Source organism: Stegostoma tigrinum, chromosome 23, assembly GCF_030684315.1.
Source record: "Stegostoma tigrinum isolate sSteTig4 chromosome 23, sSteTig4.hap1, whole genome shotgun sequence".
Taxonomy (NCBI): domain Eukaryota; kingdom Metazoa; phylum Chordata; class Chondrichthyes; order Orectolobiformes; family Stegostomatidae; genus Stegostoma; species Stegostoma tigrinum.
In genome coordinates, this window is record NC_081376.1 from 7,028,194 (window position 1) to 7,055,443 (window position 27,250).

Sequence of the window (27,250 nt, forward strand, 5' to 3'; positions counted from 1 at the left end):
AAAAGGCATCTGTGCTATTTACTTCTACTACCTTTATGGCCATAAACTCCATGTTCAAATCTCTTTCCGAGTAAAGAAACTCCTCCAGACTTCTTTATTTAATTGAATTTGACCCTGAGATTTGGATTAGCTCCATGAGTGGAAATGCAGTTAACATGGTTACCTTGGCAACCTGCTTTATAATGTTAAAGGCCACAATTAGAAAGACCAAGTTCTCATAGGGCATGACAGGTTGGATATAGACTGGGCTTTTCCACTGGCTTGTGGCTCAGAACCAGAGATTTTCTCAGGGTAATGGGCAAACTTTAATGAGATGAGGAGGAATTCCTTCTCTCAGAAGGTGATGAGTCCACAGAATTCTCTACACAGAAGTCAACCATTGAGTTGGTTCAAGTAAGGAGTGGTAGAATTATGGAGACTAACAACATTAAATGATACGGAGTCAGTGCAGGCATTGACAGAATTATTAATCAAAACCTAGAAAGACGGCAAAGACATGATGGGCTGAATAGCCTACACCTATTCTTAGGGTCCTAAGGGTGAAGGCCTGCAGGTAGATGAACAGATTAGAGTAAAAAAGGGTAACACAAAAAGGGATAATCAAAGTGGGAGCAAGCTCATTTAGTCTATATATACCAGTCGGGTTAAACATATAGATATCAGAGAAACAAATTAATATCTAAAGAAATTTCGATCCTATTGGCTTGTGATCACTCTGCAAGGCAGCCTAGTGCAGCAAATACAAACTTCATCTGCTGAATGACGTTGTTAAAATACTACAACAGACAAAACTTTTCAATATTGTCGGCTTGTTTAAAATTACCTGAGAACAGTGACATGGTATATCCTCTGTCTCCATATCAACACTTTCATAAGCTTCAAAATCATCAGAGTAATCTACGGTTGGACCAAGGTGCAACTGCGTTCCTTTTTCAGTTTTAATATTGACAGAACTCTGTAATAATATGAAAGCGTTATTTGCACCAGAAATGAATAAAGCTTGGCAAATACAAAATCGGAACTGAAAATTGTACTCAAATCTCAATGGTACACAATAGTCCACCTTGCCCCATGCCTGTCAGAATTTAGCAATTTTGTGTGTATAAAGGAAGGCAGTGGCATAGTGATATTGTCACTGGACTAGTAATTCAGAGCCCCAAATGAACGTGCTAGGAACACAGTTTCAATGGGTAAAATTTAAATCCAACTTTTAAAAAAATCTGGTGTAGAAACCAGTCTAAAGGTGGCCTAAAAACCATTCACAATTATTTGGTTCACTAATGGCCTTTAGGAAAGGAAGTCTGCCGAGTCTGGCATATATGTGGCTTCAGATCTACAGAAAAGTGATTGACTTTTAAAATGGTCCAGCAGGCAACTCAGTTCAAGAGTAATTACTAATGGACAACACATACCAACCTTGCCAGCCACTCCCATAATCCATGAAAAGTAGTACTAGGGCAAGACAAGGAAAAGAACAGAAGTGAATCTGTCAGACAAGGGACATCAGAACTGGAGCCATGGTAAACTTTCTGAATCTTGCGTAAAAACACAAAACAGAGACCAAGCAGAGAAAAAGGTTACATTGAAACATTTACTGACAATATCATCTGTACTTGAAGAATGAGCAAGATCCACATTTTTGGGTCAACAATGCAATGCATTGGGTACTTCCAGTACTGTGGCCTTGAATCAAAAGGTGCAGGTTATTCATGTCCAATTTGCTCAATAAGCAACAGCTTGCAAGTAACATAAGCTGATGTTCTGTTATGTGGATGATGGATGCCTCAATTCTAAGAACATGGAGTTTCATAAGGTGTTTAAATGAGCTGACCTGGTACTGTCTATATAGGCTCAAAAATGGGCAACTGAAAAAAACAGGACGTGTTGCATACTCCTCTGCATTGCAAAACATAATTAAGAACTAATACATGACATCTCAACCGAACTTGCCTTAAGTAGTATATCCCATTATGCTCTTAAATACAAAATAATTTTACCAAAGCCCATAATAAAACTTATAACAGCTGATTCGAGCTAAATATAGCAACACAATAACTTCGGAAAATTTGATGTAGTAAATTGTGAAGAGGAAACAATATTAAAAAGTATTGAGAATTAGCTGATGTTAAATAATTTACAAAAAAACCTAAATTTCTAATTGATACAGATGTCCTGAAAGCATCCCTCAAGAGATCAAAAATTTCTATTGACTCATTGGAGTCCAAATCTTGTGACTGACCAAAATGGCAAAGGCTCATGTGAGAAGGCAACAAACATAGACTTTGTCAAGAGCACACAGAGGCTATTGAGGCATCAGAGTAAGTGCACTAATGTCCAAACAACACCGCCCTACACGTGACATTGTCTGCAGATTACCCATTCTACTTATCAGCCATCTCAAAACCCATTGAATCATAGTGCAATAAAATATTCTTGATTCTATGGGAGTGTTTAAGGGAAGATAACTTGTGTACTCTAATCTCTTCACAAATATCAATGACTCAGCTTTACTGCTTGCTATCAAACTGAACCGACATTAGGAACAAGTCTGGGACTATTTTAAATGCATTGACAGTTCAGCAAGACTGCTTAAAAAGTTTGGGAAATATCCAAGAGGGCCAGCCAGCCACCTAAAAGCTTTTAGCTTGACTAGTATGAGCCCAAAGATGCGTAGGTTAGGTGGATTGGCCATGCTAAATTACCCATAGTGTCCGGTGAAGTACAGACTTGGTGGACGAGCGTGGAAAATACAGGGTTACGTATATAGGGTAGGGGATTGTGCCTGGGTGCAATGCTCTTCAGAGGGTCAGTGTTAACTCTATGGGCTGAATGGCCTGCTTCCACACTGTAGAGATTCTATGATTATTTATCAAAACCAAAGCAATGTGAGATTGTTTCTTCCAAGGACAGGGGTGAAAAGGAACACCCTTAATATTCAAAGAAGCACTGACACCACGACGATACTATCTGTTTTATATTATCTTATACTGAAATTTATGATGTGCAGAATAAGCAGGTAGACTCTGGCCTTAAAATTCCCTGTAGGCAGCAAAAATTTAAAACTGCTCATATTGTGGGATCAATCATACTTTGACTTTACCTGCACCCAACCTTTACGATGAACTTTGCCTGGTGCAGTTTGGGTTCTACATTTTATTTCATCTAATTCTTGAAGCTTTTCAGTGTGCGAAGTTATTCTTGCAGCAGAATCTGAAATTAAATTTTTCATGAATAATTTTAATATACGGACTTAAAGTTTTTGGTTTAGTTCATAAAATATGAAACAATAATTGAAGAGAATAGTAAAGGTAATAAGTAATAAAAACCGAAAGAACTGCAGATGATGTAAATCAGGAACAGAAACAGAAGTTACTGGAAAAGCTCAGCAGATCTGGCAGCATCAATGAAGAAAAAATCAGAGTTAATGTTTCGGGTCTGGTGACCCTTCATCAGAACTCAGAACAGTTCTGAGGAAGGGTCACCAGACCCGAAATGTTAACTCCGATCTTTTCTTCATAGATGCTGCCGGAACTGCTGAGCTTTTCCAGTAACTTCTGTTTCTGTTCATAAATAAGTAATAAAATTGTTGGTAATGGCCTTTTAAAAATATGAATTGAAAAGCATTCCCCACTGCCTACCCAAGAGATTGCCAACACTGTGGGAACGTAATGGCATTTTTAAACCTTGCAAAAATAATTTAGATGCTGGTTGGAGCAGATAATCTAAACACAGGTGAATTCAACTTGTAATATGAAGAAAGCAGCTAAGAATAGGATGCGGCATGGCTGCTGTAACACGTTGTTGCCTTTCACAAATTTCAGCTCATCCATAGCCCTGTATTCTGCATCAAGTTCTGCAGACTCACCTATTTAGGGAAGGTGCTAAGGAAAAGCGAAGGAACTATAGACCAGTGAGCCTGATATCAGTGGTGGGTAAGTTGTTGGAGGCGGTTCTGGGGGACAGGATCAACATGCATTTGGAAAGGTGAGGACCGATAATGGAGAGTCAAAATAGCTTTGTGCGTGGGAAATCTCTCACTAACTCAATCGAGTTTTTTGAAGAAGTCTCAAAGAAGATCGAAGAAGGCAGAGCAGTAGACGTTGTCTGTATGGACTTCAGCAAGGCTTTGGCAAAGTAGACTGGATAGCAAGGTTAGATCACATTGAATCCAGGGGAAAGCTAGCTTACTGGATACAAAATTGGCTCAAAGCTTGGAGACAGAGTGTGGTGGTAGAAAGTTGTTTTTAGGACTGGAGGCCTGTGACCAGTGGTGTGTCACACCGATCAGTACTGGGTCCACAGCTTTTTGTCATTTAAATAAATGATTTGGATGTGAATATTATAGGAGATATGTTAGTCAGTTTGCAGATGACACCAAAATTGATGGTGTAATGGACAGTGAAGAAGTACTCAGAGAACAACAGGACATCAATCAGATGAGCCAATGGGCTAAGAAGTGAAAGATGGAATTTAATTTGGATTAATGTGAGGTGTTTCTTTTTGGTAAGGAAAATCAGGGCAGGACTTATATAGTTACTGGTAGGGCCCTGGGGAATGTTGCCAAACAAAGGGACCTAGGGGTGCAAGTGCACAGGTCCTTGAAAGTGAAGTCATAGGCAGACATGGTTTGAAGGCAGCTTTCGGCACACTTCCCTTCAATGGTCACTGCATTGACTACAGGAATTGGTGTGTCACGTTGCAGCTGTACAGGACATTGGTTAGGCCACTCTTAGAATACGTATTCAATTCTAATCTCCCTGCGAGAAGAAATATGTTGTGAAAATGGAAAGGGTTCAGAAAATATTAGAAAGGTTGGAGGATTTGACCTATAGAAAGGGGCTTAATAGGCTGGAGCTACTTTCACTGGAGTGTCAAAGGCTGAGGGATGAGGTTTAAAAATCATGAGAATACAAATAGGGTGAATAGCCAATGTCTTTCGCCTGGGGTAGGAGGATCCAAAACTAGATGACACAGGTTTAAAGTAAGAAGAGACAGATTTAAAAGGGACTTGAGTGACAACTTTTTCACACATAGGGTGGTGTATGGAATGAGCTGCCAGAGGAAGTGGTGGAGGTGGGTACAATTAGCAGGCATTTGGATAGATACATGAATAGGAACGGCTTTAGAGGAATATAGGCCAAATGCTGGCAAATGGGACTAGATCAGTTTAGGACATCTGGTCAGCATGGACAAGTTGTACGGGAGGGTCTTTTTCCATGCTTTATTACTTTATGACCGTCTCTTCTCAAAGTTATCCAAGTTAAAAGTTATTGTCAATTTCAATTTCTCCAAAACATGATCCAACCTATTCTAGCAACCTCTTCCACATATTTATAGCAGCTCAGCTTCTACTACAGTTCCTCATTCTTAGGATTATTGATGGTTACCAACCCTTGTTACATGAAGTTTTGTTTCTGTCGACTTGTCCTTACTATCTCAAATTCTCATCTCAAACCATGTTACCTTGCTATTACCTTTTCACTTTCAGAAGCCTCTTAAAATAATCTGTTGAGCAACCATCCTCTTCAAATCCCTCCATTCTAACTCGATGGCCACATTTTCCCCGATTAAGGAAATTCACAGAAATTTACAGCATAGGACAATCTGATTTGTGTATCCACATAGGCCAACAAGAGGCAGACCAGGCTAATTGCACTTCCCTGGACTAGAGACTTATAGGTTATGACCATTCGATGTGTGTATTTATTTTATGCAATCTTAGGATGAGGCTGTCACTGGCTAGCTCAGCATTTAATACTCATCTCTAATTGCCCAGAGGGGTGTTAAGAGTCAGCCAATAATGACCTGTACTGTAAATATACACATAACTTTCTTTAATTGGGGAAGTTGTGACCATCAAGTAAGAATGGAGGGATTTTAAATATCATGGTCTCTCAACAAATTATTTTAAGATGCTCTGAAAGTGAAAACGTAATGTGGTTTTAGGTGAGAATTCTAGATAGTGAGGGGAAGTTGACAAATAAAAACCATGCAGCAAGGGGTGGCAACCATCAATAATCCTAAGTATGAGGAACTGTGGTAGAAGCTGAGCTTCTATAAGCACTTGGAAGAAATTGCTAGAATAGGTTGGATCAAGTTTTGGAGAAACTTACATGGACAATAACTTTTAAATTGGGTAGCTTTTGGAAGAGAAAGTCCTACAATAATACAGCATGGAAACAGACCCACCAGTTGAACTTGCCCATGCCAACGAGATATCCTAAACTGATCTAGCTTCATGCAGCGAGCCTGGAGTCACATGTAGGCCAGACCAGGTAAGGGCAGCAGATTTCCTTACTTCAAGAACATTAGTGAACCAAGTGGGTTTTTCTGACAAATAACAATGGTTTCACAGTTGTCATTAGACTCTTAATACCATATTTTTAAAAATTGAATTCAAATTTCACTATCTGTCATCACTATATTTAAACCCAGGACCCCCAAACATTACTGGCTTAGTTGTTTAGCATTAATACCATTGGCCAAAGCCTCCACAAGTACATATCTAAGTACTTTCTTAAATGTTATAACATTGTCTGCTTCTACCACCCTTTTAGGGAGTGAGTTTTAGATCTCTATCACCTCCAAAGTGAAAAATAATTCCCCTCAAATTGCCTTTAAAACACCTGCCTCTCAAAATTAAAGCTGTGTCTTCAACTGCAAGAAACAAATCCTTCCCCTAATGACCTAGCTAAACCATTTTTATATTCTTTTTAGGTATCCCCTGAGCTTCCTTTGTTCCTTTACTATCCAATCATTCCTCTTGACTAAATTTCTCCAGTCATGCAACGTCCTCACAAATCTTTGGTGTACCCTCTGTCATGCAATCACATCTTTCACCCAGTGCAGAGACCAGTAAACTGCCAGGAGTACCCCAGCTGTTGCCTAACTAGAATTTTATATAGTTCCAATATACATTTCCAAATCATTTATTTAATGCCTCAACCAATAAAGGAAAAAACATGCCACATTCCTTCTCAACCATTGCTTTGCTGCTTTCACTGTGATGTGTGATCTGTGAACCCCAAGGTCCCTTTTTCACCCCCTTTATTCATTGACAAAATGAAGGCGTCATTGGCTAGGCAGTATTTATTGCCCATCCCTAATTTCAGAGTCAACCACATTACTGTGGGTCTGGAGTCACAGGTAAGGCAGACCAGGTAAAGATGGCAGAGGTAATAGGAACTGCAGATGCTGGAGAATCCGCGATAACAAGCTCTACATCTTGTTATCCAGGTAAGGATGGCAGTTTCCTTCCTTCAAGGACATGAGTGAATCAGGTGGGATTTTCCAACAATGGATTCATGGTCGTCATTAGATTCTTAATTCCTGATATTTTACTGAATTCAAATTCCACCATCTCCCTTGATGGGTTTTGAACCTGGGTCTGCAGAATGTATTTTGGGTCTCTGGATTAACAGCCCAGCAATAATATCAATAGGCCTTCGCCTCCCTTTGTTCTTAAACTCCTCAGTACCCAATCATTAATTGTGTATTCCCCTGCCCTGTTAGCTTTACCCAAACGCATTACCTCGCGCTTTTCTAGACTGATTTCCATTTGCCATTATTCTTTTTGTTTGATGAGTCCATTGATATCTTCTTACAGTTTCCAGCTTTCTTCTTCATGGTCAACCATGTGACTAATTATTTAAGAAAATCTGCTGCAAATTTCGTTTTTATATTCCCTATACGCAAATCATTAACCTTTACCACAAAAAGCAAGGGACTCTGTACTGAGCCCTGTGGAATCCCTTTGGAATCACAAAAATATCCATCAATCATTACCTTTGCTTCCAGCTTTTGATCTACTGCTGAGTTCAACATGCCACCTTGCCTTACATCCCACAGGCTTTTATTTTGCAGCCAGTCTGCCAGGCAGGCTTCTACAAAAGCTTTGTTAAAATCTATTTAGACCATAACAAATACACTTTGGCCATCTCACCTCCCTTTTACCTCTTCAAAAGAAAATGCAGTCATGTTGGTCAGATAGGATGTCCCTTAACAAATCCAGGTGGATTCGCTTTGATTTATCCCTGTCATTCCCTCCCTAACAGCATTATGGATCTAGCTACAACATATGGATGGCAGGGGTTCAGATAGGTAGATCACCACAAACTATCCGGTGGCAACTAGGGATGGCCCAACCAGCCACACTGATTTCCTATGAGTGATTTTTTTTTAAATCCAAGCAAACAATTACCCTATTTTCCTAATAATATTCCCACCCTTAATGTTATGATGATTAGCCCATAATGTTGTCATCTAGATTACGGCTTTAAAAAAGGATAATGGTATAATGCTTCCAGAACTGTAGCCAGAGAGGGCTGGAAAATGACTGTCAGAGATTCTCCTATTCTTCTCTTGTTTTCTGCAGCTTGGGATACATTCTATCGAAGCCTGGGAGTTATCCACTTCCAAAAAGCTTAAACCCACATAATACTTCCTTTTTCAATATGTCATCCACATCAGATATTTCATGTTCTTCTTCTCCAATTTGAACGACTCTATTTTGTGAAACCAGATGTAAAATGATCATTGAAAACCATACACCTCAATAGACAAGGGAGTCCGGGACTATGCACAGTAGACAATAACGTAGAGTTGAGACCACAAGCAGACATGATTTTATTAAATTATAGTGTAGACTCAAAGAACTAAATAGCTTATGTCTTTTCTAGGCTATTATTATGGTACCTAATAAGCCCTACTATTTCTTTAGCTATACTTTTGCTCTTCATGTAATAATAAAATACTTTGGGCATTCTTTCACTTGACAGCTTTTTTCATGCCTGCTCTTTGTTTACCTACCTTCTAAATTTCAGCTATACATTTATATACTCCTCCAAGTGCTCATAAGCTTCCCTGTTTTCTTTATTCTTTCCTTCAAGTCCCTGATATCCAGGGATCTCTGTTCTGATATCCCTACCTGTATTACTCACGCTGGACCCTGACTTCTTTATTTTTGTCAGTACCCAGTGCTTTCTCCTTACATAACATATTCAAATGTTAAATTATAAGTAATGCTTTGTGAATGCTGATTTGCTTCAGTATTTTTGAAACAGAAAGAGAATTTATAGAACATGAGGATCGAACATGTTCAGGGAATAATAAATTAGTCAATTTACTATCAGAGGCAGGAAAATTGATGAGTTTCTACAACAAAATAGAATAAATTAGCAGCTAGGAACAAATTGGGAGACAATGAATTGTCAACATGGATTTCAAAAGGGAAAATCTTGCTTGACCAAACTCCATAGAACAATAAAATCATACATTCCAGAAGTGACCCTTCAGCCCATCATACTGCCAAAAATATACTATTACTGACACTGGTCCTACTTTCCTGCACTAGGCCCGTAGCCTTTAATACAATGACACTTCAAGTGTTCATCCAAGTATGTTTTAAAGATTGTGAGGTCACCTGCTTCAACTGTTCTCCCAGGCAGTGCATTCCAGACCCCCACAACCCTCTGGGTGAAAAGGTTTTTCCTCAAATACCCTTTAAACCCCTGCCTTTCACATTAAAATGATGTCCCCTTGTTAATGATTCTTTTGACTAAGGGGTACAGTTGTTTTTTGTTCACCTTGATCAAGCCTCTCATAATCCTATGCCCCTCTTACAAGTCCCCCCTTAACCTTCTCTGCTCTAAAGAAACCAAGCCAAGCCTATCCTGAGATGACAAGGTGTAGAGCTGGATGAAGACAGCAGGCCAAGCAACAGCAGAGGAGCAGGAAAGCTGACGTTTTGGGCCGAGACCCTCCGGCATGTGCAGTTCCTACTATCTCTGAAATGAGCTAATCCTATCTCTCTTCATCGCTGAAATGCTCCATCCCAGGTAATATCTTGGTGAATTTCCCTTGTAATCCCTCCAGAGCAATCACATCTTTCCTACACTGTGGTGGGCAGGACTGAGTGAATTTTTAAAGATTGACAGAAACTGTGTGGTCTTGTTGGGCCGAGTGGTCTGTTTCTACACATGATTCAAACGTAAAGTCTCCATTGACCTACAGGACCATAGGGCTGCAATCTTATTAATCACCAGGCCTCAGGGAGAGGTTGAGAAGAAAAATCCTTCCGGGTAACTTCAGCCAGTGTGGGAATTCAACCCACGTTGATAGAATTACACTGCATTGCAAACCAGCTAGCTAGCCGGCTTAGCTAACCAACCTCCTTGATAAGAGGCATTGGTAACATTTATGGGGCACTTTACTAAAATTACATCAAAGACTAATGAATATGATCAAAGAATGTGGAATCAGGACGAGTGGCAGAATAGAGAATTAGCCTGTTTTAAGACAGAATACAGATATTGGAAGCAAAGGGTGATTCTTTAATAGTGAAAGATTGGTCAGTTATAGAGGGTAGGGACTGATGTTCCACAGGGATCAGTTCTGGAACTATTTCTAATCACAACTAATATTAATGATTTGGACTTTGAAACCATAAACACAATTTCTAAATTTACAGGTGAAACGAAACTTAGGGTAGTAGTCAACATTGAGCAGGACTGAAATAAGTTCATTAGTGAATTTGTAGAATGGGAAAATAATTGGTAAATTAAGTTCAACCAAACTGTGTGATAGTAGATATTGTTAGGAAGAGTAGGGAAATTGCTCCTTAATTAGGAGGTCTGAGTCTGGATGGGATAGATGAACAAAACGATTTTGTGAGTACAAGTACATTGATCATGAAATATTGTGTCACAAGTCAGCAAGGACACATTAAAAATTAAACAACGCCACCATTATCTATTTATGGAACTGTAGAATATAATTAAAGAGAAGCAAGTTATTATCGACCTTTCAGTTTAGGCCATAGTTTGCATCTTCCACTTCTGTTTGCTATATTATTAACAAAATATAGAAGCACTAGAAAAGGTGCATAAGAATATTTACAAGGATGATGCCAGAAATGTATGTATATACCCATTAGGGGAGGACAAACATGCTGGGTCTCTTTATTCTTGAAAGAAAATGAACAAAAGATGGCCTACTGAGGTCTTTAAAAATATGAAGGGTTTTAATAAATGATAAATAGAGAATATTTCCTTTTGTGGGAAAGAGCATACCTAGAAGATAGTTATTAAGAATTCCAAAGGGAATCCAGAGGAGCTTTTTTTAAATCCAAAGCGTAGTGGGAACACAAAATAAATAAAAAGACTTCTACGTATGCATCTTATGACTGAAGCTTCTTTCTTAATGACAAAGAATGATATTCTACTTTATTCTGTAAAGACAGCACAGAGATATCACGTCTGTTGATGAAAGGAGGTATTTTATTCCCTTGGTCAACACAAGAACTTGTTGCTATATTTTAGCTAATACGCACCAGCTGTTCTCACTGTTCTTGAAGTTGCTTGAAATCTTGGTTGTCTCTTTAATTCAGAGTTGGCGCCATTTACATAGACGGAAAATCCTTGCTCTAACCGTTCTAGTTGTATCTTTTTAGGATCTTTTGTCTTTAATCTCTTCAATATTCTAAATAAAATTAGCACTCTGGTTAATTTTAATTTGGAAAATCAACAATTTTACTGATCACACTTCATAAATGCATAAGTCATTATTATTAGTATCAGAAATAATTATATTTTGAACACTTTTCACAGTACCGAGCTGCATCTAACCAAATAGTATAAGCTTCCAGTAAAATTCCAATACAATATTCATAAGATTACTGGACTACGGAATATAAGCCAATACCCGGATACTTTAGTCTTTTCATACTGTAACTGAAGACTGAATTAAAGTTGCATATCAATTCAGGGAAGGCATAATTTCCCAAATAGAGAAATATCATAATATTTTGCTTCAACGAATAATGTTGCTTATAATTAACCTGAGTTGCAGATATGGAAATGTTTCAACACCAATGAGTCCCAAATTATTTGACTGGTGGGGTATATGGGTCCTCTTATTAGGGTTAATGCTTAATTAGGAAATATGTTTGTTGGAATACTACCGCCACCACGTAATCTCAAGAATACCTCTGTAAACATTTTGTTTAATTTTACTTTTACCTTGACTAAAGAAACTGTTGTGCAGCACAGATGTGGATAGCACTAATGAAGAGTAATCAGAAAGGTAAACTGGTGTTTATACTGCATTTTTCATAACCATCAGGCATCATAAAACACTTTAAATACAATGTATACTTTTGAAGTGTAGTCACTGCTTTAACTCAGGTGGAATGAGACATTTGAGTCATGGTTATATGGCTAATTTGATGAAAATATAAACAGAATAAATATAAGAACGGAAAGGAGAGACAATAGCATTCCTGTGTTAATACAGACCTAAACTGTAATGTGTTAAAAAATAAGGGGGGATTGGTTCAAGATAGCATGCTTATGGGGCAGAGAAGAGGTGGTGGGAGGGTCGTCTACAGCTAGACTCATTCAGGACCATCAAGGCTGGTATAAAAAAATGCCACTCTGCACTGGTACAACAACATTGACAACAATTCCAGCAAATATGTTATGCAATTAATGTACATTCTAGCTCTATGACTAAAGGTAATGACTATATGTCAGCCAGGAGTATCACAAAATTGTGCTGTTTTTCTATTATAAAAATAGGACCTAAACAGACAGAAGGTGTAGAAGACTTCAAGAGACATTTTGAGGATGAACTGCAGTTCAAGTCACAGGGTAAAGCCTCTTGTTGCGGTGGCTTCTACGCAAAGCACGGGTGGGCAACATAACTTATTAGTGAACAACTTCAGATACTGCAATGTATCAAATCTTATATATGTCAAATAACATTTGATCACTGATACAAGAGATATAGATTCTGAGGCAACAAAAAAAACGCAGATTGGAGATTCAAGCTAAACAGGAAAGCGCTAATACTTTACTCAGTTCCAAACGGACGCAGACCCAAAGCAGAAAACCATCTGCTATTTCTGACAATCTGACTCGTAGGAACCCACAAAAATGTCAAAATGCTAAACTATGTAGTAAGTGGTGTAAACATAGTAAATAATCTGGCAGTGTTACACAGACAGTGTAAAAACTGGTGGGGTGGTAAGGAGTGAAGAGGATCGTCTTAGATTACAGGAGGACATAGTTGGGTTGGTCAGATGAGTGACCAGTGACAAATGATATGTGAGAGTTATGCACTTTGGCAGGACAAACAAGGCAAGGGCAGCACTGATGCACAATGGTTCCTTAAGTTCTGGATGTGAGTTTGCTCGCTGAGCTGGAAGGTTTGTTTTCAAACGTTTCGTCACCATTCTAGGTAACATCATCAGTGAGCCTCCGACGAAGCGCTGGTGTTATGTCCCGCTTTCTATTTATCTGGTTAGGTTTCCTTGGGTTGGTTATGTCATTTCCTGTTCTTTTTCTCAGGGGATGGTAGATTGGCTCCAAATCAATGTGTTTGTTGATGGAGTTCCGGTTGGAATGCCATGCTTCTAGGAATTCTCGTGCGTGTCTCTGTTTGGCTTGTCCTAGGATGGATGTGTTGTCCCAATCTAAGTGGTGTCCTTCCTCATCTGTTTGTAAGGATACGAGTGATAGTGGGTCATGTCGTTTTGTGGCTAGTTGATGTTCATGTATCCTGGTGGCTAGCTTTCTGCCAGTTTGTCCAATGTAGTGTTTGTCACAGTTCTTGCAAGGTATTTTGTAGATGACGTTCGTTTTATTTGTTGTCTGTATAGGGTCTTTTAAGTTCATTAGCTGCTGTTTTAGTGTGTTGGTGGGTTTGTGGGCTACCCTGATGCCAAGAGGTCCGAGTAGTCTGGCAGTCATTTCGGAAATGTCTTTGATGTAGGGGAGAGTGGTTATGGTTTCTGAGCCCGTTTTGTCTGTTTGTTTGGGTTTGTTGCTGAGGAATCGGCGGACTGTGTTCATAGGGTACCCATTCTTTTTGAATGCGCTGTATAGGTGATTTTCCTCTGCTCTGCGTAGTTCCTCTGTGCTGCAGTGTGTGGTGGCTCGTTAGAATAATGAATGAAATAATGAAAAAAACATTATTCCAACGAGCCACCACACACTGCAGCATAGAGGAACTACGCAGAGCAGAGGAAAATCACCAATACAGCGTATTCAAAAAGAATGGGTACCCTATGAACACAGTCCGCCGATTCCTCAGCAATAAACCCAAACAAACAGACAAAACGGGCTCAGAAACCATAACCACTCTCCCCTACATCAAAGACATTTCCGAAATGACTGCCAGACTACTCGGACCTCTTGGCATCAGGGTAGCCCACAAACCCACCAACACACTAAAACAGCAGCTAATGAACTTAAAAGACCCTATACAGACAACAAATAAAACGAACGTCATCTACAAAATACCTTGCAAGAACTGTGACAAACACTACATTGGACAAACTGGCAGAAAGCTAGCCTCCAGGATACATGAACATCAACTAGCCACAAAACGACATGACCCACTATCACTCGTATCCTTACATACACATGAGGAAGGACACCACTTAGATTGGGACAACACATCCATCCTAGGACAAGCCAAACAGAGACACGCACGAGAATTCCTAGAAGCATGGCATTCCAACCGGAACTCCATCAACAAACACATTGATTTGGAGCCAATCTACCATCCCCTGAGAAAAAGAACAGGAAATGACATAACCAACCCAAGGAAACCTAACCAGATAAATAGAAAGCAGGACATAACACCAGTGCTTCGTCGGAGGCTCACTGATGATGTTACCTAGTATGGTGACGAAACGTCTGAAAACGAACCTTCCAGCTCAGCGAGCAAACTCACATCCAGAACCTCAACCTGAGCTACAAATCTTCTCAAAACTCGCTGGTTCCTTAAGTTATTAGGGCAGGTTGATAAAGTGGATAAGGCAGCATATGGTATACTTGTCTTTATTAGCTGAGCCATAGAGGTGAAAAGCAGGGAGTTTATGCTGGAAATATATCCAGTTAGGCCAGGGATTAGGCCACAGCTCGAATGCTATGTCCAGTTCTGGAATCCACATTTTAGCCCTGGAGAGGGTCAGAGGAGATTTACCAGGATGTTGCCTTCGCTGGAGAATTTCAGTTAAGAAGAGAGATTGGACAGGCTGGAGTTGTTTTCCTCAGTGGAGTCAGAAAGGGGACATGAATGAGATGATGGACATGGACAGAGTAGATAGGAAAGTAGGGTTTTGAAATAAACTTTCTCCCTGACAGAGGGATCAATGTACAGGGAGCATACATTTAAGTTAAGGGGCAGAAGTTTACAGGACATATGACAAAAAACTTTTGCACCCCAGAGGAAATCTGGAACTCACTGCTTGTAAGGGTGATAGAGGAAGAAATCCTCATAACATTTAAGTAGTATTTAGATGTGTACTTCTGATGTCAAGGCATAGGATGCTATGGGCCAAAATGCTGGAAAATGGGATTAGAATAGTAGGTGATTGCACAGAAAAACGCAGTTGGCTTATTGTGTATGCACCAGTCAAAAGCAATCTCCATGGCTTTAATTAGAGAAAACTATTTTCTTTTCTGCTCTGAATTGCCACTCAACTGCAAATAAATTAATTAAAATGACAAGGATCACAGTGGAAATAAGACGGCAAAATGAAGCAGTGAGTCACAGATTGATCAGAATTGCAGGACATGGTTTTTGCCAAAAAGACCTTTCAGAATGGAGAAAAAAATTGCAAAGATGAAACCTGTTAATTTGGATCAATTAATTAATTAAGTATTTTTAAAATTAAAAATAACCCTTTGAGTTAGGGCTTCCCAAACCACATTGTGGGTCATGGCGGCACCAATGAGGCCAGAAGTCGAAATTTTGGAGTCATGTGCTCTGTGGCAGAAATGGCTGCCATGCAGCTCTGACTAAACAGAAACAGTTGCGTGGGCCCTTCAAATCATCAGAGATTTTTTAAGTCTGGCTTTGGACCAACCTGCTAACCACTACGGCCTGACTGCTGTCTTGCAAACCGACGAACAAAAGGTGCGTTTCATTTAAAACCAGCAGACTAACCAGGAACTACCACCCCTTCTCCAAACTCTGCTCTCTCACACCCTCTCATACCCACCATGCATCACCCCTCCTGATTCCATCCTTCTGTTCTCAATGGTCTGAAAATCTCCCTTACATACTTCACCCACCACCATCCTCAGCAAATTTCACGCACCAAAATGGGGTCACAATTGGAATAGATTTAGGAAGCACTATTCTGAGGAAGGGTCACTGAATTCAAACCATTAACTCAGATTTCTCTCTACAGATGTTGCTAAACCTGATGAACTTTTCTGTTTTTGTTTCTGATTTTCAAAATCTGCAATTATTTTGGTTTTTACTACTTCAAGACTAATTCTGGATATCTGCATAGTGTTCAGCACGTGTACAAGAAGAATTTAAATCTTTATTCTTCATTTCAAAGTCGAGGAATTGCCAGTTTTTTTTGTTTTTGTTTTACATTTCAATGCCAATATTTTGCTTTATTTTCTGAAAATATCAACTCTTAAAGGGACAGCGATAGAAAAGCACTCAGTGACCGCTTGAATGCTATACATAAGATTAAAGGTGGAGCTGTCTCAAAAAGCAAAAATTATAACCTAAAACAGTTTTCCCTTCCTTACACTTAAAATAAGGCAAAACACAGCAAAGCGACATTCACTTTTAGATCAGCCAAATTTCATTAAAAAGTTGAACTACAAGAAAGGTATGATCAAACAGCATTGGTAGTAGGATTGAGAAATCTGACATGACGATTAAGGAGATAGCACAATCTCATTGCAAACATTCAGAACCTGCTTAAAAGCATGACAAAGTGACACCTTCATATTCAACAATTTCATTCTATTTTTATAATGAATTCAAATACCCAAATGCATTTAACAAAATAAAGGAGCCAAGATGAAAAACACCCACATATTACCTGTTTCTGCATTGAAGGAGTATCAGATATTGATCATGCTTTTCATCAAAGTCCATTAACACATTTTGGTCAACTTTGTTTAAATCAACTACCTATAAAACAAAGAAGCTACCTGAGCAACTGATTTGGCAATACATTTTATTCTGTTCTTAAAAAGATACATTTCCGAATCCACAGGATATTTTGATAAAAAGTTGTCTTTGTGAGAAGCACTTTGATACATTAAACTTTATTGATTTTATTTAATTTATTGTTGTCACATGTACTGAGAAACAGTGAAAAGTGTTGTTTTGTGGGCTATGCTGGCAGATTGTACCATACAAAATACATCAAGATAGCAGAACACAGTGCAGAATACAGTGTCACAGCCACACAGAAAGTGCAGAGATGGAGAGAGATCAGCTTTAACATTTGAGAAGTCTGTTTGAAAATCTGATAACAGTGGGGAAGAAACTGTTCTGGAATCTGTACATACATCTATTCAAACTTGTATATCTTCTGCCCGGCAGAAGAGGGTGGAAGAGAGTGTACGAGGTGAGTTGATTGGTTGCTGTCCCAAGGCAGCAGGAAGTATAGCGAGGGTTGATGGATAAAAGCTGGTTTTGTGATGGTCTAGGTGGAACTCATGACTCTGTAGCTTGTGGTTTTTGAGAAGAGCAGTTGCCATACCACGCTGATTTGATTACATTTGTAAAGACATTTTAGCTTTGCCGGCAATGGAGTAGGTCCAAATGTTTGCTTTTATTGATGTAGCATCCCTGGCCTGCAGATAAACTGTGACCAGATTTCTTTCTCATTGGAGGAAATCTCTTTTGGACCCTTCTATTTTAAGTAGCTCACAGAAATGCATTCAAGAACCCTCAGTATTTAATCCCAGGTCAAGAATAATTTCTTTTGGTTGCGACATGTTTAAGTGGAAATTCATTTGTACAGTCATTCCTCTGTATTTGCAAGGATTCAATTTCTGAGAAACCCCACAAAATATGAAAATTTACAAATGCAGAGCCCATTAAAAATACAGATTAAAAATAGCGGATATGTGGGTTTTGCCATCGATGTTGAATTTTGTTGCTTCTTACTTTTTAATGTGGATAGGCAAATTCCCTAGTCATGAACTCACAGATACAAAGTATTTACTGTATGTTTAATGCAAAAATCAGTAGCAGGGCACACCTTTTTACAATTAGCAGCAAGAGCTGAACTAGCCCATGTGTCTTAAGACAAGCATTCACACACCCGCCAGTCGTCTCAGCAAACATAGAGCTCGTTCTTCCAAAATTATGGTCACTTATAATTTTGAGCCTTCCCAGAAAACTTCTTAGAGAGAACAAATATAGGGCCTTGGAAAAGTGAAAAAGTGTAGTTAACCTAAAATATTTTGTCACTTCAAATGTGGTCATCCTAAAGTCCCTACAGTGGAAGCAGACCATTTGGCCCATTGAGTCCACACCAACCCTCCAAGGGGCAGCCCAACCAGGCCCAACCCCTTATCCTATACTTGCATTTTCTATCTTAGGCACTATGGGCAATTTAGCATAGCCAATCCACCTGATGCACATCTTTGGACCATGAAAGGAAACCAGAGCACCCAGAGGAAACACACACAGACACAGGGAGAATGTGTAAACTCCACACAGTCACCCGAGGCTGAAATCAAACCTGGATCTCTGGCGCTGTGAGGCAGCAGTGCTAACCACTGAGCCACCATGTCGCCCCAACCACTGAGCCACCACCCTCAATTCTGGGATCACATTTCTGTTTTCATATTCAGCAACATGTATTTAGAAAATGCATCATGGTTGCAGTCACAGAGGATATAGTTTATGACTTTTGTTAGCTCATTGTTCTGCTGTGAGTGGATAGAAACCTGCACAGAAATTCATGCGAATTGGTGCAAAAGTTGACCACATATTCAAGGATATTGGGGAGGACAGGGAAATTAGAAATGGGGTGACAGTCTGGAAGCAGCGAGGGGCCAAGACAGTACTTTTTAAAGATAGAGCTGATGACTTTGGAAAGGATAGAAACAGTGATGAGGAGAGGGGGCAACTTACAATGTCAGTCAGACACAAGGTTCAGTGGTCAGCAATTTAGTGGAATGAGGGTCAAGGGAGCATCAAGTTGGATCATCAACAAAATGGGCTCAATTACACTAGGGGAGAAAACCTATAGAGATACAGATTTAGAGCTTTCAGCAAGTGCAAGATTGAGGTCGAAGTTTGGTTTGGTGGCTCACTGGAGAAGATGGAAGCAGAAGAGACAGGTTGATAGATAGTCAGAAATGTCTACAGAGTTCATAAGCTCCTACAATTTGTTCAAGGCAAAAGCATTTAAGGAGCAGTAACTACTGCCACTGACTAGAAACGTGAGAGAAACAACTACACATGCCAGCATTGCTGTTGCCAGTCCATGTGGAACTGACCATGAATTCTTTCTGTCCAACAGCAGGAGCATCCATGGTGCTGGCTGGCTGTGGAGCAGCAAATGTCATTTCAGTCTTTGCTTTACTATACTTGCAGAATTTACAATGTATCACAGATATACAGAACGGTATGAGTGATTTAATTAATTTTTATGCAGTTTTATGAAACACAACTGAGCAAGTTGGATAGACTATGTGGAGGCAATTCCCATCACAGTCAGTTGGTTGTTACTAGGGTTGTTAATCCCATAAGCGTAATGGTGTTAATTCCTTAACTCTTAGAATCATAGAATCGTATAGGACAGAAGAGGTCATTTGGCCAATCAAATTTGTACCACCAAAAATTCATTACTACCTGCACTCGGCCCACTTTCCTGCACTAGGCCCATGGCCTTAAATGTTTTGACAAGTACGTTTTAAAGATTGTGAGGTTTCCCACCTCAACGATCATCCCAGGCAATGCATTCCAGATTCCCACCACCCTCAGGGTGAAAAAAATTTTCTTCAAATCCCCTCTAAACATCCTGTCTTCCACTTTAAAATAGTGTCCATGTTATTCATCCTTCAACTATTAATTGATTTAGTATTCAAAATACCAAAGAATTGGAGACGATAACGGCCATTGTACTAGTAAGTTCTAAGTGTGCCCAGAGGCTTCACGAAAATCCAAATAATATATTAATTTATAGAAAATTGTGAAAGTTAATGAAGATGGAGGAAACCCATATATCGTGACATTTCTCAAAGTCTTTTTGAAAGAATCTGCAAAAATTCCTATTAAAAAAGCAGACCGGATATATTTCGATGAGAATTTTAATAATAATGTGAATGGGACACTTTACGCAACAGACAGTCCTAAAACGATTCTATTTTAATTTACTTGTTAGTTCAGCTTTCATCTGAAATTCAGGGTGTCTGTCTACATAGAATCCATAGAGGGTAGAAGCAGGCTATTTAGTCCAACAATCTACACCGGCCATCCAAAGAGTATGCCACCCAGGTCCATCCCCCTCCCTATCCCATTAACCCTGTAATTCCCATGGCTAGCGCATCTAACCTCCACATTCTTAAACATCACGGTTAATTTCACATAGCCAATCCACCTAATGTGCAAATCTTTGCAGTGTGGGAGAAGCCTGGAGTACCTGGCAGAAACTCGCACAGACATGGGGAGAACATGCAAACTCCACACAGTTGCAAAGATGGAAGCAAACCCAAGTTCCTGATGCTGTGAGGCAGCAGTGCTAACCACTGTGCCACCGTGCAGCAAATAAATTAAAAATGCATCTCCTGCTTTAAACAATCATGGATTGATTAACTGAGAGTAACACTGCTTCCAGACATGTGCTGTGTGTGCTCTCCCTAGTGCTGCAGCTCAAATAGTCAGTCAGGAAATCGTCAGTAGTGCAGGAAATAAGGGAAAATTCTTCACTGAGTCATGTGGTTCAGTCAGATGTGGAGATGGTTTAAGCCAGCACAATGGAGGCTAGCATGCAGATTTATACTTTAGCATGTAGGTGATGGCAATGAAGAGAAAATTGTTTACTTTACAGAAAAATAATTAAGACCAGAATATTACAGTGAAGTTAGTATCAAAGACAAATACAGATAAATGACATTCATTCTCTTATCTTCATTTCATAGTTGCTAAATATGCCAAATTAAAAATAACCATAGTGCAGACCAGATACTGAAGAAAGAAAGAAGTATCCATAATTCACATAGTACAGATATAGAACATAGTAAGATGTTATTCAGAGCCTGCAAATCAGGATTAGCTGTTATCAATATCTATTATAAGCTCAGTGACTTGCAATATACAAGCTACCTTGATTACACTTCCATCTGCCTCACATTCTGTAAGTGTTCTACTCCATTCTCCTAGTTTCTCCATTTCAGTCACATCCATTTTAATACTTGACATTGCTGCTTCAATTTTCCTGATCAAAAGCTTCCACTTGATGAATCAGACTTGGTTCATCCAATTTATCCTATAATGAAACCCTTATTCGTTCTGTTCACCTCACAAAATGACAGTATGATTCTCTTTGTCCTCATTGCACACTCCATCAGCCTCTTAATTTAATTAGCCTTTTTAAATACCAAGATTCACAGCAATGTCACAATTTTCACCTCCCCATCTTTTATGCACTGCTCAAGCACCATTCCCACTAAAGCATCCTCAATTCTTCTTCAATACTCCAATATTCATTCTCCTCTCTCAGTACCATCCCATGCAAAAACAGGAGATTCAATGCCAGAGACATGCATACTGGTCACTTGCTGCTTGCATTCTTCATCCTGTTCTGGCCTCTATGGTTGTTTAAATGAAAGTCAGTACAGCTTCAAGGAATAGTACCACATCGTTTGTTGAAGCATTTCACCTACCATCTTCAACCAATGAGTTCAACAACTTATGCTCATAACTACAACTTCCATTTTTTAAACACATCCTGATAGTGGCTCAGTAATACTATTGCCTTTAAACCTACACTGGATAAGCTTTTATTTATTATTGCCCCGTAGCATTTCCCACTGTCTTTAGTCATCACTCCTTCCGTTATTTGGTCATTCTTGCTCTCAGTGTAATCAGAGGCCTTCCCTTGTGTCCTTCTCACCCTACTCCACCCACTTGCTTGCTTATAAACTGTTATATCGTTAACTTCTTCCTGTTCTGATGAGAGGTCATTGACCCAAAATGCTAGCTCAGTTTTTCTCCTCTAGCAAATGCTGTCTCACTTGCAAAGTTTTTCCAGCACTTTGTTTTTAATTACACAGGATTGAAATATAGTGGGACATCCTCACATATGATGGCTTTAGGAATTACAGCATCTGCAAGAGACAGAAAGAAATGCAAGGGTAAACCATTCACACCAGCGAAATCAAAATCTCAATAAAATTAAAACAGATGGACCTCAAACACACTGACATTTAAATTTTACAGTTATACGTCTTATGAATGTACTCACATGAGCTGTCAGTATTCCTTTCAGTAGCAAAATGCTGTTCAGATAAACTACTTCACAATCCTAAAATACAGGCTGCCACTTAATCACTTAGTTTTATTTCAATTTAGATGAGCTGTCATTTCGCTTCGAAAGAAGACAATTTATTTTATCCAATCTTAATCCAAAATGAAGCTATAATAATATACTGGGGACAGATGCAAGGAGATTTTGAAAGATTAGTACAATAAACAAAATTCCTAAATCATCCAAATCTTGACACAGTTAAATGACAAAAAACTTCTTCGGTATGTTTTAATCTTACCTCACTCCTTTCTTTTAAGCTATCCTTGTCTGTTTTCACTTGGGCAGATTGTCTGTGTAAACAGTGGCCTTTGGGGAATGAAGAAACATAATATGTGATTAACAATATACCTTGAAGATATCATTAAATGTGCAATAAAAATAAGGACTACAATTACTAGAAAAAACAGATGCCAAAAATAGATAGATTTTCCTTTTTGTTTAAAAGTCTAGCAGAAACCAATTAACTGGCTTACAAGCAGAGGAAGTTAAATATAGGAGATGAAATATACCACCAATCTGGAAACTGGGGTTCATCATTTTTAAATCCCCTTCTTTTCCCCTGTCATTTTCTTGAGTTTGCAACAGTGTGAAATAATAGATAAAAGTCTTTCGTGATCCCTTAGCCTCCAGATGTATTCTGTTACAATAAAGACACAAACACTCATGTATTCAAACAGGTTGTGCTGCTTCACGATGACTGACAGGTGACTGCAGGCCCAGCAGGTAAAGATCATGGTGTGTGTTTCAGGATGAAACACAATGTAGAAGTGGGCTTTGGGTGCAGATTTCAGAATGTGAGGTTATCAGGGAGCTAGCCGCACAGCTATGCAATGTGAATAGAAAGCAGAGATGCACAAAAGGACAGTGTCAGAGGAGCAAAGATTTCCTGGCAGGATTACCGGCCTTCTGAAATCTAAATGGTAAGGTTTTCAAATGGAGGCACTGGGGTACTAGGAGCCAAAGTTGATCAGCAAACAAATGGAATGACAAATGAGATGACGCAAGATAACTTACAGGGAGTGCAATTTTGAATCAATTAAAAGTTTCCAAAAGGAGAAAGACAGGAGGGAAGCCAGGGGTGTAATGGACAGTCACATCTGGAAGTCATAAGGGGATAAATGAAAGCTTTGTCAGATGAGACAAGAAAATTGATGTTACAGAAGCAAATTACTGCAGATGCTGAAATCCGTACTGAAAACAAAAACTGCAGGTGCTGCCAGTAGTATTCTAGTATTTTTGTTTTCAGTCAAATTGATATCACAGAACTAGAAGTAGGCAGACTCTGTGACAGAACAGATATGGGGTCAAAGGTTGTGAATTATGTATAAATCCAGACTTTCACAAATACAATGAAGTCTAATATCAAAATAATTAGACACTAGGGAATAAATTTCAGTCAACCTACAAAAAGATGCAAGCATTATAATTAAAGATACTGGGAGTATCAGAAACATAGCTAAATCCAGAGGATGGTATTAACTTCCAGACACATTGTAGACAGAAAAAGCAAAAATGTAACCTTGTATGCCAAAGTACTGGCAAGTTAAATGTAATTCAACCTATGCAAAGGTGAGCAGCAACAAAGCTAACCACCTTGGTTAGACATCGGAAACATGAAAAAAAATCATACTGACACTACGGCGTGCGACAGATAAACAAGTCAATGTAAGGAATTGGGCTTATTAAAGAAATAAAGTACTATACAAGAAAATAAGATTACAACTCAACTAAATAAAATCAGGAAAATCCCAAACAGCATTGAGTCAGAGTTGGTAAATGCACTGTGTGACTACTTCACAATTTAGTGAGTCAAGATACCAGGAGAATCAACTCTCTTTAACTTTTTATTTATGAATGGTCTTAACAACCAACACAAAATAGAGAGTTGCAAGAGAGTTAGATATAAAAAGGAGAAAAGCCAGATACACGTTTAAAAGGTTTACATTTATTGAAATGAGGAGCAATTCAATGAAATCAGATGAAGGAAAGAAAATGGATTGGAAAAGGGTGTTCAGTAACACTTCAGCTGTCATGAAATAACATTAATGGATAATGTTGAGAATGCAGACAAAATATACACTTCAAATCAACAAGATCAAACTAAACCAGCTTGAACCCAAATAGATTAACAAAGAATGAAATGAAGAGGAAAAAAGTAATTTGCAAATGCTTCTGGGCTAAAAGGTTCCTTGGGACAAATACAAAAACATCTAAACACAAGTTTAAAAGATAATTAGGTGGCCAAGGGCACCTAGAAAGCAAAAAAAAATCAGTACGTCTATTTTGTCACAACTAGGATTTTGCGACTATTTCTCTGCTCAAGAATAGGACTCCAATATGTGCAATGTTAAGATGTATTTTGAGTAGATTTTTGTTCAAGAAATGGTTTGTTGTTCTAGAATCCCAATCCAGCAGTACTATAAATGCAGATTGACACGTGTTTTGCACAGCCTCTAAATAATTAAAAGGAACATAAAGTGTTCTAAAGTGCCTTAGCCACATGCATTTTTTTTTATTTTTGCAACTGTCATAAATGATTTTAAACTGATCTTAGTGATTTTCATCACACATGGGTTTCTTTAAACAATTTGTCTAACATTAAAAAAAGATTATTACCTGAACAGAACACCTTGGAAATAACACAATATCTCAGTTTAAAGCTTACAGCAGCTTGTGCGATTACAGTACAGAGGTCCAGCTCACAATGGAATTTGTTGACCTGACTGCTGCTACTTTGCCCATTGATATAGGGTAATGAAAGTCAAAGCTTCTTTCCAAAATTAGGCGCATCACAGAAATAACCAAACTAGAGTAGTTAATTGCAGCAGGCTTCTCAAAGAAAAGGAGGAAATCGGAGAAAAACTAGAATCCATGCAAAAGGCAGACACGTCGCAGATTTAGTAAAGGTAAAAAAAAATTTGATTTGTTACTTTCTTCAATGTTCACAAGTAAAGATAAGTAACACCCATCGCAGAAATCAACAACTAATGATAGATATAAATGAAATTCAAGTCCAAGGTGAGATAGAGAGCCACAAAATAAATCAATATTTAACATTAGCTTATCCTAAACTTCTGAAGTAAACTAGAGTAAAGATCTCTGGGGCATTGGTAATGAACAAGATGATCATTGGGCACTGGACACGAGCTAGAATAGCACATTGAAAACGTGGTCCATATAGAAGAAATGGTGACAAAATAGACCTAACTTAAACAATTAAAGATAATAAAGTGTGAAGCTGGATGAACACAGCACGCCAAGCAGCATCTCAGGAGCACAAAAGCTGACGTTTCGGGCCTAGACCCTTCATCAGAGAGGGGGAATGGGTGAGGGTTCTGGAATAAATAAGGAGATAGGGGGAGGCGGACCGAAGATGGAGAGAAAAGAAGATAGGTGGAGAGGAGAGTATAGGTGGGGAGGTAGGGAGGGGATAGGTCAGTCCAGGGAAGACGGACAGGTCAAGGAGGTGGGATGAGGTTAGCAGGTAGGAAATAGGGGTGCGGCTTGAGGTGGGAGGAAGGGATGGGTGAGAGGAAGAACAGGTTGGGGAGGCAGAGACAGGCTGGGCTGGTTTTGGGATGTAGTGGGGGGAGGGGAAGAGCTGGGCTGGTTGTGTGGTGCAGTGGGGGGAGGGGTCGAACTGGGCTGGTTTTGGGATGCGGTGGGGGAAGGGGAGATTTTGAAGCTGGTGAAGTCCACATTGATACCATTGGGCTGCAGGGTTCCCAAGCGGAATATGAGTTGCTGTTCCTGCAACCTTCGGGTGGCATCATTGTGGCACTGCAGGAGGCATTACACAATTAAACTCATTGTTATGACTTCATAAACTCACTGTTATGACTGTGGAAAATTCTGAAATTATTAGAAGAAATCTTGCTTACCTGTAAATAGCAGGTAGCTTAATTCAGAATCCTTTGCTACTTTCAGTAAGTGACAATCTGAATGACCTGTGAAAAACCTAACCACATGATATACAGGGATACCCTGACTTACAATACAATGCTTGTATTCACGAATGAGATTTGATCTTACTAGTAATTTTAAGCATCCAAGATGCAAATGTTCACTCATACTTAGGAACAGATAGTTTAAACTGTACTGCATTGTGTTACAGCTTGAGTACAAATCACCTTATAAGCACACTCAGGAATGGAACCCATTCAGAACACTGGGACCTCCGGTAAAACAACAATCTCACAAATGTCTAGATAAAACAATATTAATTATGTTGAAGGCAGCAAGAATTTAGCATATGTTTTGGGAATGAATAAGAAACGGTACAAAATGCTAGGTATTTCCAGTCGTTAAAAACAGCAGATGAAACCTGTGTAGTGCTTAATATCCCAGTGTTCAGCATTAGGAAGTATTTCTAATTTATATTAATAACCTGGATACAGAAGAAATCAGTGGAACTAGTTATAATGGTAAATTAAAACAGATGAAAATTAGTTGTTAAATTGAAGCAGAAAATAAATTCAAGCAATATGTATGTGGACAGAATAATAGATTACAATTGCTTGCACTATACTTATCGTACTACACAAAGACTGGAAAAACAGGAGCACCTACTGTTGGAGTTGCCCATACCTGAAAGACTCAAAATGGCCAAAATTCAAAAAAAGACTGCCTGAGCATTTAGGCACAAAATGGTTGACTAACTGCTGTTAACAAACTAATTAAAACAGAACTAAAAGCCTGCTCCAGCATTTAAGTTAAATAACAATGCCTTTCAGAAGGGGTTATTCCGAGGCAAAGGAGAGCATTGTCTGAATAACAGTTACAAAGATAGTAAGAACTGCTAAACAACTGCACATCCCAATTGTGAACTATTTCAACTCCCCCTCCCATTCCGCAGACGATATGTCCATCCTGGGCCTCCTGCAATGCCACAATGATGCTACCTGAAGGTTGCAGTAACAGCAACTCATATTCCGCTTGGGA

General features: G+C 39.0%; 1 protein-coding gene across 3 annotated transcripts in view; it reads right to left on the bottom strand.

The window, feature by feature from the left end:
• LOC125462367 (katanin-interacting protein) overlaps positions 1-27,250 on the bottom strand; it is a 119,523-nt gene that overhangs the window by 67,693 nt on the left and 24,580 nt on the right. For all 3 annotated transcript variants that reach the window (XM_048552360.2, XM_048552361.2, XM_048552359.2), the window contains 5 exons: positions 22,548-22,615; positions 16,856-16,947; positions 11,330-11,478; positions 3,101-3,210; positions 824-955 (listed from right to left, as the gene is read on the bottom strand). In XM_048552360.2, coding sequence (XP_048408317.2) covers positions 824-955; positions 3,101-3,210; positions 11,330-11,478; positions 16,856-16,947; positions 22,548-22,615 — 551 coding nt within the window. The remainder of the gene's footprint in view (positions 1-823; positions 956-3,100; positions 3,211-11,329; positions 11,479-16,855; positions 16,948-22,547; positions 22,616-27,250) is intronic.